The 12,696-nt window shown below is 38.3% G+C and overlaps 1 protein-coding gene across 1 annotated transcript; it reads right to left on the minus strand.

Moving 5' to 3' along the window:
- Window positions 1-1,613: 1,613 nt before the first annotated feature.
- Window positions 1,614-7,848, minus strand: LOC140246866 (B9 domain-containing protein 2-like). Its single transcript, XM_072326194.1, has 3 exons — window positions 7,728-7,848; window positions 6,797-6,922; window positions 1,614-6,136 (listed from the first exon to the last, which is right to left on the minus strand). The coding sequence occupies exons 1-3, from the start codon at window positions 7,813-7,815 to the stop codon at window positions 5,826-5,828; spliced, it is 525 nt and encodes a 174-aa protein (XP_072182295.1). The 5' UTR covers window positions 7,816-7,848; the 3' UTR covers window positions 1,614-5,825.
- Between the last annotated feature and the right edge of the window lie 4,848 nt (window positions 7,849-12,696).

Below are 12,696 nucleotides of genomic sequence, written 5' to 3' on the forward strand. Positions count from 1 at the left end.
GATGATGTCCCCAGTGATCGCAGTAGTTCATCTGAGCCTTCAGCTCAGGTGAGCTAATAAGGTTGCCAGAAGGTTTCCTTGTATTTTATAATGTGGTCTAGACTCTATGGTATTAGATATTAAATACTTGCCAAATTCTAAGGGAAAGCACAAATGCCATTCTTATGTTTTGGAGCAGAACTGTTTAGTGTTAAAGGTGCATGGTTCTGGTGTTTTAGTCAAGTGCATACGCGGGCACACGGCGCAAGTTTCCTATAGAGACCTACGCTATCGAGTCCTCTTTAGCACTTACGCTTTGGCCCACTTCCCCCGAGTCCGAAGAAGTCCGATTCACTGTAGTCGGTGGTCGGATCACAGTTCGGCTCATGATTTAGCTGAGGGGGATGACAGCTGTAGCAAACTTCTTTTGTGATGTCGTAATAACAAGCACATATGCATGCACCCTGGCATTACTACAGACTGCGCGATGCGCAGAGAAGACAACGAAGGCAACGTTACAGCTACGCACTTTACTCTTGATGACAGCTCAACTTCGGTAATATTCGTATCAATGCTAATGGTGATCGGCAATATCATCAACAGCGCCCTCTACACTACAGGGACTATGCCCCTTTAACCCCTTGATCGTTGTTGCTACTCATGTTGTGATTTTTATGCCCCCACATTATAAGAAGTATTCATGTACCGGTATATGCCTTGATTTTCAGTATTTTTTAAGGAACAAAAGTAAATACAGTGGTTGACTTGAACAGATATTGATCTCAGTTTCTCATATACATCATGTAAGTAAACATCCCCACCCACTCAGCTAAAGACTTCACTAGCTTGAAAATAAACTGCTAACTCCAGTTTACTTGTAGCCATGAATAGGTGACTGAACAGACATGAAATCGAATATGGAGCATTGTTGTTAAATTTTGAGTAAGATTAATGATATGAAATATATTCATTGCAGTTGCCAGTACATGTACATGTAGTTCATGCTCAATAAACATACTTCCAAACAAGTTTTGGTGAAAAGACCTATCAGGCTACCACCTCAGTACTTTGATCAATTGTAATGAACAATGTACATACATTGTATGTATGTTTTCCAGTGTTTACACAGATGTGTAAATATGTATAGTTGTGTACCCAGTATGTAATTATGTGACATTTTAATGATTTTAAGAAGTCTATTTTCATAGCGGATGAAATACAAAATATATGTAGCACATTTGCTACATTTAAAACCATCTCTTACAAGTCGGTGTTTTCAGTGGATTGTGAGCATACTCCCATAATTTTTTAAAGGTTTTATGACATGCAAATGCATGTTGATTTGTGTGGACCCCTCTGAAAACCAGCCTTTGGGTGACGAGGGTGTTCCACCCCATGAGTGGATAATAAAAATTGAATTGAATTGAAGTGAAATGAATATCAAGAAACAATCCATATATTTTTGAAAAAATTTTCTTCTATTTTTCTTCAGATTACTTGGATATGCCAAAAAAAAAAAAAAAAAAAAAACAACCTTCCAAACCAAGATTATGGTTGTGACCTCATCTGTCAATCATTGCTAAAGTACTGATATGTTGAACAAAAAACATTGGAATGCACCTTCCCCTTGACTGGGCATATCTTGCATGTTTCTGTGATATTAATGTGATCAACAAAAGACATAGCGATGTCATAATATCTTTAATGGCATTTATCATGTACTATACATGTATGTTGTACAAGTACACCCAAGCGCAATATCCATTGGGTTATCCCAAATAATGTTCATACAAGCTTACATTGTTATGGATTGCATACCAGTACATAGTGTAGTACATTGTACAGTGTGTGTGTGTGTTTTCGGGTGCATGTGTTCATATTTCCACTAAGAAACACAGTATAAGCAGAGCTGTCAACCACGAAAGATTACAAGTACAATGTATTAGAAAACACACATTTTGAAGGCTAGATCATACCTTGGTTTAAAAATAAAGGGTAAGTGGCACACATATGGCATCCTAAATCAAATCTCCAGAAAGAAAAAAAAAATACATGTATTTCATGAAACATTTTGGATGAAGAAACAATCCATATCAACAATATGGACAACAATATAAAGAAAATATAAACAGAATTTAACCTACACTTGTATTTTCATATTTCTAGCAAAATGAAAGAGCACTCAAATTACCTCTTCAAGAAAGCAGGAGGAACGATATCACTTAATTATGTGCCAGTGTCGAGGGAATGTGTACTTTTCATTAAAAAAATAATAATAATAATTTTGTTGAATTCTCTTTATATTTTCTTTGTATTGTTATCCTGCAGAGATGTCACAAACTGTTGTAGTTGTCACAAACTTGTCTTCTCACCCAGAGATGATGGAACTGAGCTTTAAAAATCCATAATTCTTTAATGGACTGTCTGATTTTACTCAAACTTTCACTGATGTGCAACAGTGTTCTACTAATACTGCTGCATTCAATCAATCTACACATGTATTTTGGTGTACATTGTACTTGTCCTTTAAACCTTCCCAGTGGGAGAATATATATCCCAAGAGAGGCATGGATAAGACTGACCTGTTATGGTCAGGTGAAATTCCTATCCTTTTTTGTATCTAGTCCTTGGTATCGGAAATCTCAGACTAAACTTGTGATGAGCATACACGGTACAGTAAAATTGGATATTTTCACACATTTTGTGCAACCAGAGACTAGCGTGAAAATTAAAGCACACGTATGTACCACTAATTAATGTTTTGATTCTGCGGAATCAAAAACACAAAAATTTGATTTTATTTGGTCGAGAGTAACAAATTGCTGGTGAGAAAATTTCCATTTTTACAGTACCCAATGAATGATGCGAAATTTGACTTCATATTTGTTTGTTTTATGCGCCTGCTAATAAAACATTGAATGTAGACAAGCAAACAACCACAGGACCAGTAGGAGTAAGACAATGTGAAGAAAATATGAGGAAAATTCAACCTTTTCATTTTCTAGCATAGCAAAAGAGCATTTGCTTCTTTCAGGGAAATCATATTACCCCTAACATATTTCATTAACAAGTCAAACGAATTAGTACTTTTCATAAGCATGAAATTTTGTGGATTTCTCTCTATTTTCTTTATACCATTGTCCTTTTTACGACATGAATTATTTTAGTCTTCTTATCCAGTGATGACAACACATGGGTTAAACAAAACTGTAAAAACCTACAGAATGGCTTCTCACCACATCCAACATCATTACACAAAAGAGGCAAGGCATTGGTATTACACTAAAAATTACAAGTAGATGTGTACTAAGGGATCAATGCTTGTGAATATGAACACATATGGTACAATATCAGACACTTCACTAACTGCAGTGGGCAGTGGACTGCACATGAAGTACCATCTATGATACACTGTACTGTACATGTATTACGTTTTTGCATAGGATGACATTCAAATCAACTCACTGGCACTCGGGAAGTCAAACATTGCTCGCAAAATCTTCATTTTGACAATTAATTTTATTCATATTTGACATAGATTATATTCATTGCTTTCATTTATAGGGACTGTAACAGTACTGGTTGAGGTAAGATTCAGCTTGTAACGTTTTGTGAGATACCTGTTTTTAGAAACCACTCTACGTAATGTTAAAAGGCATACAAATTAAAAGGGGAATCAAGTTTGTTTGATGAGAATCGGTTGTGAAATGACTGAGATATCCAAAAACATGGTAAACAATGAGATCCTACAACCCATGGCCTGTTGATTTTATTAGGATCACTTTTTTTTTTTTGGATATCTCAGCCATTTCACGACTAATTTTCATCAAATAAACATTGATTTGAATCCTTCTTGGAATCACATACTCTTTCATATTTCATAACAGGTTTCTCATCATCTCACCCAAAAATGTTATAAACCTAAAGACAGTCTCACACCAAAACTATATGTTCCTTTTAAATCTAGCTTTCATTTGTACATACAGGACAAATTCTTCAAATGAGTTCAAATGAACCACACTGGGGAACGGAAAGGGATTACTTTTAAGTGAAATACTCTTGTGGTCAAGTGACATATCTGCAATAAATATTCCCGCAGGTGTGTTTGTCATATTAAAAAAAAATTGCTCAGGCATTATTAAGTTTTGACTAAAAATTCTTTGGTGATAAAGGGTAGTTAGGAACCCATTGGTGAAGATTTGACAATGGACCGTACATCCTTGTGGTCAGCTAATGCTGCAGGAGGGCTGTTGGTGGCAAAGAATCCCACATGGATGTGCAATCAGACAGGTCGTTACAAAATGTAGTGACTGGTTTTGCATGCTTATATGTTGTATGCCATTTCACTGGAAACTTGTGGTCAAGGATGTGGCAAGACCTTGGTACTAAAAAGGAACTTAACTTACTTGCATTCACAATGAATTTAAAAGAACAGTGAGTATCATCAAATTGAACAAAAGTGAGAATCTAAAGAACGTATATACTAGCCACACATTAAAGGTGCATGGTCTCGGTGTTTTAGTCAAATACATACGCAGGCGCACGGTGCAAGTTTCCTATAGAGACCTACGCTATTGACTCCTATTTAGTGCTTACGCTTTGGCCCACTTTCCCAAGTCCGAAGAAGTCTGATTCACTGTAGTCAGTGGTCGGATCACAATTCGGCTCATGATTCGGCTGAGGGGGATGACAGCTTTAGCAAACTTCTTTTGTGATGTCATAATAACAAGCACATATGCACGCACCCTGGCATTACTACAGACAGTGCGATGCGCAGAAAAGACAACAAAGGCAATGTTACTTAGCAATACCTACGCACTTTACTCTTGATGACAGCTAAACTTCGGTAATCTTCGTGTCAATGCTAACGGTGATCGGCAGTATCACCAACAGCGCCCTCTACATTACCGGGACTATGCACCTTTAATATTGGTGTCGTTCTACTAAAAAGACAAGACAAGGATGTCATTGTATGACACTTATCTTGTGGACTGTCTAATGTCATATGAAGATGAAACAATTAGAATATTTCTTTCTTTCAATAAATCAGCAACTATTACAACATACCCTTCACAAAGCCATAAAAAATAACTTGTTATATTCCTGGAGGAATTTATCAAACATATAAATTTCTTGTTGAATCCATGACTAGCGAAGATTTTTGTGCAAATCAAAGGAGATATGTAACACCATGACTTCAATATCAATTTGAATATCACATACCTAACACTGAAATCATTTTCTCACAAAGCCTTATGATATTTTCAAATTCCATAGCCGACTTCTCTTAATCTCATTGTTTTTAAACATTTTAATTTTCTGATTGTTTGATTTTACTCTATTACAGAATAATTGTTTGCCCCTGAGGCAGCGTTGTTGAAAAAAACATGAAACAGCTACAAGTTATCAAAGGATATTATGCATCATTATTCACAGCCATGGCCAATTCATATCAAGAACTATGCAGTGTATTGATCAATGTGAATGTTGGTAATACTATAAATTGGATAAAACTGATTTTGGTAGTTTTACAAATGACTCCTAACAAAAAACAACTGCAAAAACAATTTGTTCTCGCTCATCCATTCTTTCATGCTGGATATTTCAGCTTTGCTTATCAATTTGAATACCAGGGTTTGGCAAAATGTCCTTCCAGTCTCAATAAGCAGACACACTGTATGTGTTTTCCAAACACACCGCACTGATAGTACTACTGCCGACAAGTTCTCACTTGTATACTCCCTTTGATTTACATGGTGTCCGAGAATATATCACACAATTCACACAAATTGCATTGTCCTGCAATGCCCGACGACAGTGTCCTTGTCACTTTGAGCGATGCCAAGCTAGCATTCTACCCCATATTTGTCAAAGTTCCTCAAGATCACACCAAGCTGACAGTGTACCTGGCCCATCGCCACTGTCTGCAGCGTGTATCGCTCGGCACTCTGCACCATCTCTGGGTTTCTCAGCTGCGGGGCGCCCCCAATGAAGAACTGGGAGACTTGCTCGCGGAAGGTTCCCGCCGGTCGCCACGTCGGGCACTTGATGTCGTGAGTTCCTGGTGAAGTGGGCAGGTGGCAGAAACCGTACCCGAAGAGTTCGTTACGTCCAAAGTCATCCTGGTGGTAGACCTCAAACTTCAATTTTGGCCATCCTAGGAAAGTGGAGTTTGAGGAATGCTCATACAGTATCACCAAAAAACAGCAAATGAACACAAGTATAAAGTACATTAGTCAGCATGCTATTTCACAGTTACAGTGGGTAGTTAAATTGTAGTAATGCCTGATGATATGAGTGCATAATTTCTATCAACAAATGCCACTTTGTCTTGATGAAGAAAGTTAAAATAATGTGTGCTGAATATCTTTTGAGCAAAAGGTAGCAACTTCTGTTAAATTTTAGAGAATCTCTTGCAAGCAAACATCCATGACCATGACATGTTACTGAAATAAGACTTTTAACATTACACTGAATTACTCCAGCTAACATTAGTAACTTCATCATGCATGGCAAGGTCATGCCTTTTAGAAGTGAAGTTAATGGACAGCTAGTCATTTTGATCACTACCCATGTCCACTGGTGATAATGGCAATGACTCCAGGAAGGAGTAACATATCATTGTGAGCAAAGTTAATTGACAGAATCCACACAAGGGTAGTACTGCTCCAAACACATACTTAACTCTAGGAACAGAATAATAAATTTTGCAATTGCCATTTTACTCCAATACGGACTGTTAATGAGAATTCTGCACAGTCAATTCCAGAATTGAGAATTCAATGAAGGAAGGTAAGCTGCTGCTTCCCGTTATTACCTTGCAAGCCTTTAGTAGCAAAGTGCACATCAATGGGGTGACTCCACACAGCAAAGTTTTCATTCTGTGGTAAGTCTACCTGTGTCTGGCCCTCGCGGGTTCCAGCAATGACCTTCCAGGCACCACCTGAATGCAGACACCAAAGGGACACAAATTATCATCAATATAGAAAAAAAACTGATTGTGTAAATTATGCAGATTACGAGTAAGATAGGGGTAATATGTATTTAGGTATACAAACATATTTTATACATGTATGTTTTTACACATCACATCATACCCTATCCCCAAACATTTATACATACAGAGGGCAAGCACATGTGGCTCTATTTGCCAAGACTAGAGGGGCAGCTACACACAGCTACAGGCAGTTTATGGACAAAAAGTTCAACATTTTTCATTTTAAGTTTAATCAGGCATTTAGAGGGCATATACGTACATTCATTTCATGTCTTTATATGGAAGGATGAATACAAATTATATCAACAGCAGTCTGCCAGCTATTAGTTCCTCTATATTTCACAAGTATCTGAAATGCAATATCTTGAGAATTGGGAACTGTAAGACAATTTTTTGGACTTGTATGACAAATTCGCAAGAGTTTAATTCATGATCAAGAACCACATTTAGGGAATGAGAAAATCTTAGCACCATTTAAGGGGGGGGGGGTATAATGGATTGAACATGCAAAACACAGAATAAGCACATCAAATTAGATTTCTACTCATAAATGGAATCTAGAAAATCTACAGTAAATTGAGGTCGACTATGGACTACTGCACAACAACCGAGCTAAAAAAAAAATGCACTTAATTTATGGACTACAGAATCGAAGGGCTTATATCTTCCAATTGTCATACTTTCCTGCTGCATTTGGCAAGGTAAGACAAGTAATAATTCATACAATACATAATCAACACGACTGGCTTACCAGTATGAATTTTCCATTTGCAGAATAAATTCTGACTGTTGAAACCACTTGCTCCAAGTATCTGTCCAATCACATGCACCTCAGCCATGATGTATTGTGCTAGATTTCCATGTGAAACCTGTTTGCTGAAGAGAAATATATAGACATTTGTTAGGCAAGCTTCATTTCATGTAGTGCTAGTAGCAGACATCTGATCTACAGCTCTACGTTGGTACTCAGCAAAGTCCAATTCTGAATATGATGCCAGAAAGGATGAAACTTAAGTATGTGAAGCTGATGGACAGGTATGCAAATATTAACATGGTGCAAATGTGCACGTAAAAAAAAAAAAAAATGAACTCTAGTATGGAGCTAGCATGCAGAAATGGAAGTCCTGAAGTCCAGACGCCCAATGATGTGGCGGTGATAGCGTCTGCAGGGAGTGCATTCCACAGCCTTACTGCTGTTGGCATGAAGGAGTACCGCATGCATCTTTTAGTGGAGCGAGTTGTCAGCTAGGTTGGTACTTGGAAGGATGGTAATTCCACAATTTGAATATCCTAGTGTCAGTCATTGGTTTCAGATGGGCGTCTTTGTTGATGGCAATGAGATCATCAGGGGCAGATCCAGGAATTCCGTAAAGGGGGGGGGGGGGGGGGGGGAGGTGCAAAATATTTCTGGTGTCACTTCCAGGTTTAACCAGCTGACAAGCAAAAAAAAAAAGGGGGGGGGGGGGGCTCCTGTGCCGGCTCTCGTACCAATTTATAGTTGAGTGACCCGCACCTCTTCATAGTTAATATTTATGCATGTTTGAATCACATTTCACGACTGAAATTCTATGAAATCCCACTCACATACAGGAAAAATGCTGAAGATTCCAATAAAACCAAAAGTTCACTGATCGATATCGGAAATTTGTAGCTATCGTCCTCAAACGCGAACGATGCAGAATAGTTGTGCAGTAAGGGGCCTGCAGCTCATCACCCGCGCGTGCAGCTCCTATAGACAAAGCACGTAAACTAGAAGTATAGAGCGATAGAGTCTAACCAGTTGTCGATTTCTCACAAGGTTTTATTGCGTGAACTGTTCGAAATGTTCAAGACAGACATTTTACCGTAAAATACGAAATTTGAGCCTCATTTGCCGATTTTTTCTTTGTCATCCGCTCAGTGAGAATGTGTACGGTGATTTGTGGGATAAATTATGATTCTGGTGCAAGGACTAGGTGCGAAGGACCTCGATTATTCGATTACGAATATCGCGTCCGGTAATACAATGCGATTTAGCACCGCGCAAAAAACAACTATTTTTAGAGGGGTAGAGTAACTGCGTCAGTAAGCGGCCGTGCAGCCGTTCGCGGCAGGTACAACATACACGGTAATATACAGCTAAACACAGCATTGCACTGTTACATGCACACTATACTAACACACTAGCAACCAACAAAAACCAATCGATAAAATGGGCACAATCTCTGACAAAAGTGAAATTTTCTCACCTAAATGACAACATATCGCATCCAAAATGAAGTTTTCGGTACTTCTTAACATAACAGTTAAGAAACAATGGTCCAAGAAACTGGATTTTTTTCGTTTTCTCGATGTTCATGGATTTTGAAAACATATCCTCACGTAAAATAGAATTTTCGCGAGCCGATGTGGGCCGCCATTTTTTTCAGAAAGTGGATGTTACCATCCAAAAAATAAGAAAAACACGAGAAAGACATCAACAACACCGCCAGAAGTGCGATCTTGTTTGCGGCCAATGCGCACGCTATTTTCACATGCTTTCGCAATGGGAATTGGCGCTTGCGCAATGTTCGCGAGACGTGTGAAGGCGTTCAGCTAAAGATCACGGAGCACGCGCGTATTGCATAGGGATTGTACATCGTGCCGCAAGCAGAAATACTACGTCGCATATCGCCCTTATCGGCGAAAATTGTGCCGGGTTTTGCCCTGGTAAATCATGAAAACTGTGTTGGTCAATGGTAAATTTCTTTCATGAAAACAATTGCGTTAATGAATAATCTTGTCTATGATATATGAAATGGTTGAAATTAATTTGCCTGATTCGTTTACAAGTTGGAAAAACTCTTATGCTTAAACTGCCGCAAACGGGATATTTTACTCTATGTTTGAAGCATATTTTCTAAAAACTGGAACGAAGAATTGACATAAGTTGGCTGAATTCGTAATTTCCAGGAGTCTGTGAATAAGTGGTGTTATTTTTAGCCGAAATTTCATCCACTGAGTACGGAAATCAAAAAGCCAAGAAAAAAAGTGTCCGGTAATTGGATGTCCCACCCTACTGCATGGCAGCTCGAGACTCGAGTGAAAGCTCGGCCTCAGCCTCAGGCCCCTTGTTTTGACTCCTTTTCAGTTTTGCACCAGCTACTATTTGCATGCGTAGGGCAAGTTCGTAGTAAATACTAAATAGAGTATAGAGACTCAATATCTCAGTATAAAATGTTCTTGTTTATTACAGCTGTGCAATCAATTATATTTATGGTAGGCCTAGGCCCTACTGGATATCGGTAAAGTCTCATGATGACTTAGCCCGACCAGCACCAGACGCTGTTAATACGCTCACTACGTGCGAATGTCCATTACCAACGGCAACGGTGCGACGCTACTTCTCTACGCTGCCCCGTGTGGAATGCAAATGAAATCCCGTAGGACCTACCGTGGGCGAACTGTAGAAAACCTACAACAGAACGGCAAATTGACTCATAATACCACAATACCATTAATATTACCTCACTTTTGATGTCACAAAGCTTAGCAGTGTTCCAGGCTGATTATCACTTCTCTGTCAGATTCGGGGGGGGGGGGGGGGGGGAAAGCGAACTAACATCGATAATTCATCCGTTTTATTTTCCGCCGCAGTGCAGTGTAAGGAACTCAACTCGGTTCTACCGTGTTTTCCGATTGTCCCTTATCTTCCGCACATCGACCCCTACCCACGGCGGTTAGGTCGTTGAGCGCCATCACCGCACACATCTCTACACACACAAACACTGAATGATACTGGTAAAACATCCGACCCCATAGGGTCACGATCTATACAAACTGTTTGTTGGTGTTGTTGTTATGATCATATTGTTATATTGTGTGGGTTTTTTTTTTTTTGCATACATTTCATCCAATGACAAAATAACTACACAAAGTATCAGAAACTGACAGGATCCTAGTTTATATGATTTCTAACCATTATTGGCATCATTCTTATCAAGGTGTGAATCTAATTCTACTGCAAAATCTGTAATAGGCCCTATATTTTGATTGTGAAGGAAAAATGAAAATTCTTCAGAAAGTACATCAATCCAAACAATTAGGCCCTACTGGACTGCTGTCTGCCTCAACTTAGCAGAGTTTTGGTACTGAAATGTCATTCATACTCAATCCATATACTACACGTGGGTTATATTGACTTTTTATTATAACATATTTGGAGAAAGGAACATGATGAAATGAGTAAGAGTAAGACTCCTTGAGGGTATGATGACAATCTGTGAGAAAACAAAATAGATGGAATATTAAGATGGGCTTCTTTACAAGGTTTACCTATATGGTCCTAGCTATTTGATTCTTAATCAATGATGATAACTATAATAACTAATAATATGATTATAACACAGCTACACTGGATTTTCTGACTCCTGGCAGAATTTTAGCTCTGATGGCACATTTCTTCATACTGATGATAATTCTTCCATATGTTTCCTTTATTGTTGCTTTGTCTTTTTTCTGGGGGGTGTTTCAACAAGTTAGTCAGTGCTGACAAGTTGTCAGTCTCTGACAATCACCATAGTAACAGTCAGTGACCAGAGCATCTCAGCCAATCAAAACCAAGGATTTTGCTGAAATTGTCAGAGACTGACAACTTGTCAGCACTGACTAAATTGATGAAACACCCCCCTGATGTAATCATCACTGGAATTTCTACAAAAATTTATGTTAATACTGGATGGTAATAAATTAGATATATTGGCCATTTTCCCTGGTATTCCATGAAATAAGGCTATCCAATATAATTACCATTACATTTGTATATACATAGTCTGGAGAGAAGGCACAAACTGTAAAAGACTTTTACAATTTAAAGAAGACTGCACTAAGTTATGACTTGCACTTGAAGCAAGAGTTCACACACAAGCATTCGCACACTCAGCAAACATACCTGACAAAATATGGCGTATTACCCCATGGTCGCTTTACTACAACAGTAGTACATTAACACACACATTGCAGTTTAAGTCATTGTTGGTGGGAGCTGGGACTGTTTGCTGCTGCTGTTGATTTGGATAACACAAAGCACATTTGTTCTCAGCAGCAGCTTTTCTGGATTGTTGTACGTGTATACACAGTACAGTATGTCCCCCAAAAAATTACAATCAAATTTTCGCATTGATAACTCCCAATATGATTACACTGTCTAAATGCTACTTTAGGGTCTTAAAATATAACATCTTAGCTCTATTTTGCAGAAAACCCAATTCAATTTGGTTAAGCGGTCACACAGAAATGTGGATTGTTGTAAAGCATGTCATGAGTCCGATTCTTCCACAGTTTAGCACTTGGATGCTCTTCGAACTGCATATGAATGTGTGAACACAATGGACAGAACTTGGAGGGAAGAGATTCCTGACATGCTCTACAAAATTCCTCATTTCTCTTTGACCACTGAAGCAAATTGAATGGGGTTTTCTGTAAGATGTGGGCAATGAGTTATATAGTTTCATACCCTGAAATTGTATTTGGATTGATTCATTATTTTTAAGTTATCATTGAGAAGGGTATAATGCAAGCACATGAGATGAGCATTCAGACAATGATTAGTGTATTGCATTCATTTATTTGATATGCAGAGTATGCAACAATACACAATATATATATTTTAAAAAAAAAAATCATTTTCACAAAATCAGACCTGACGAGTCTGCTCACACAAATACAATATCTGGAAAAAAAAAGTGCTCTCATCAAGCAGG

This window comes from Diadema setosum, chromosome 1 (assembly GCF_964275005.1).
Source record: "Diadema setosum chromosome 1, eeDiaSeto1, whole genome shotgun sequence".
In the NCBI taxonomy this organism is placed as follows: domain Eukaryota; kingdom Metazoa; phylum Echinodermata; class Echinoidea; order Diadematoida; family Diadematidae; genus Diadema; species Diadema setosum.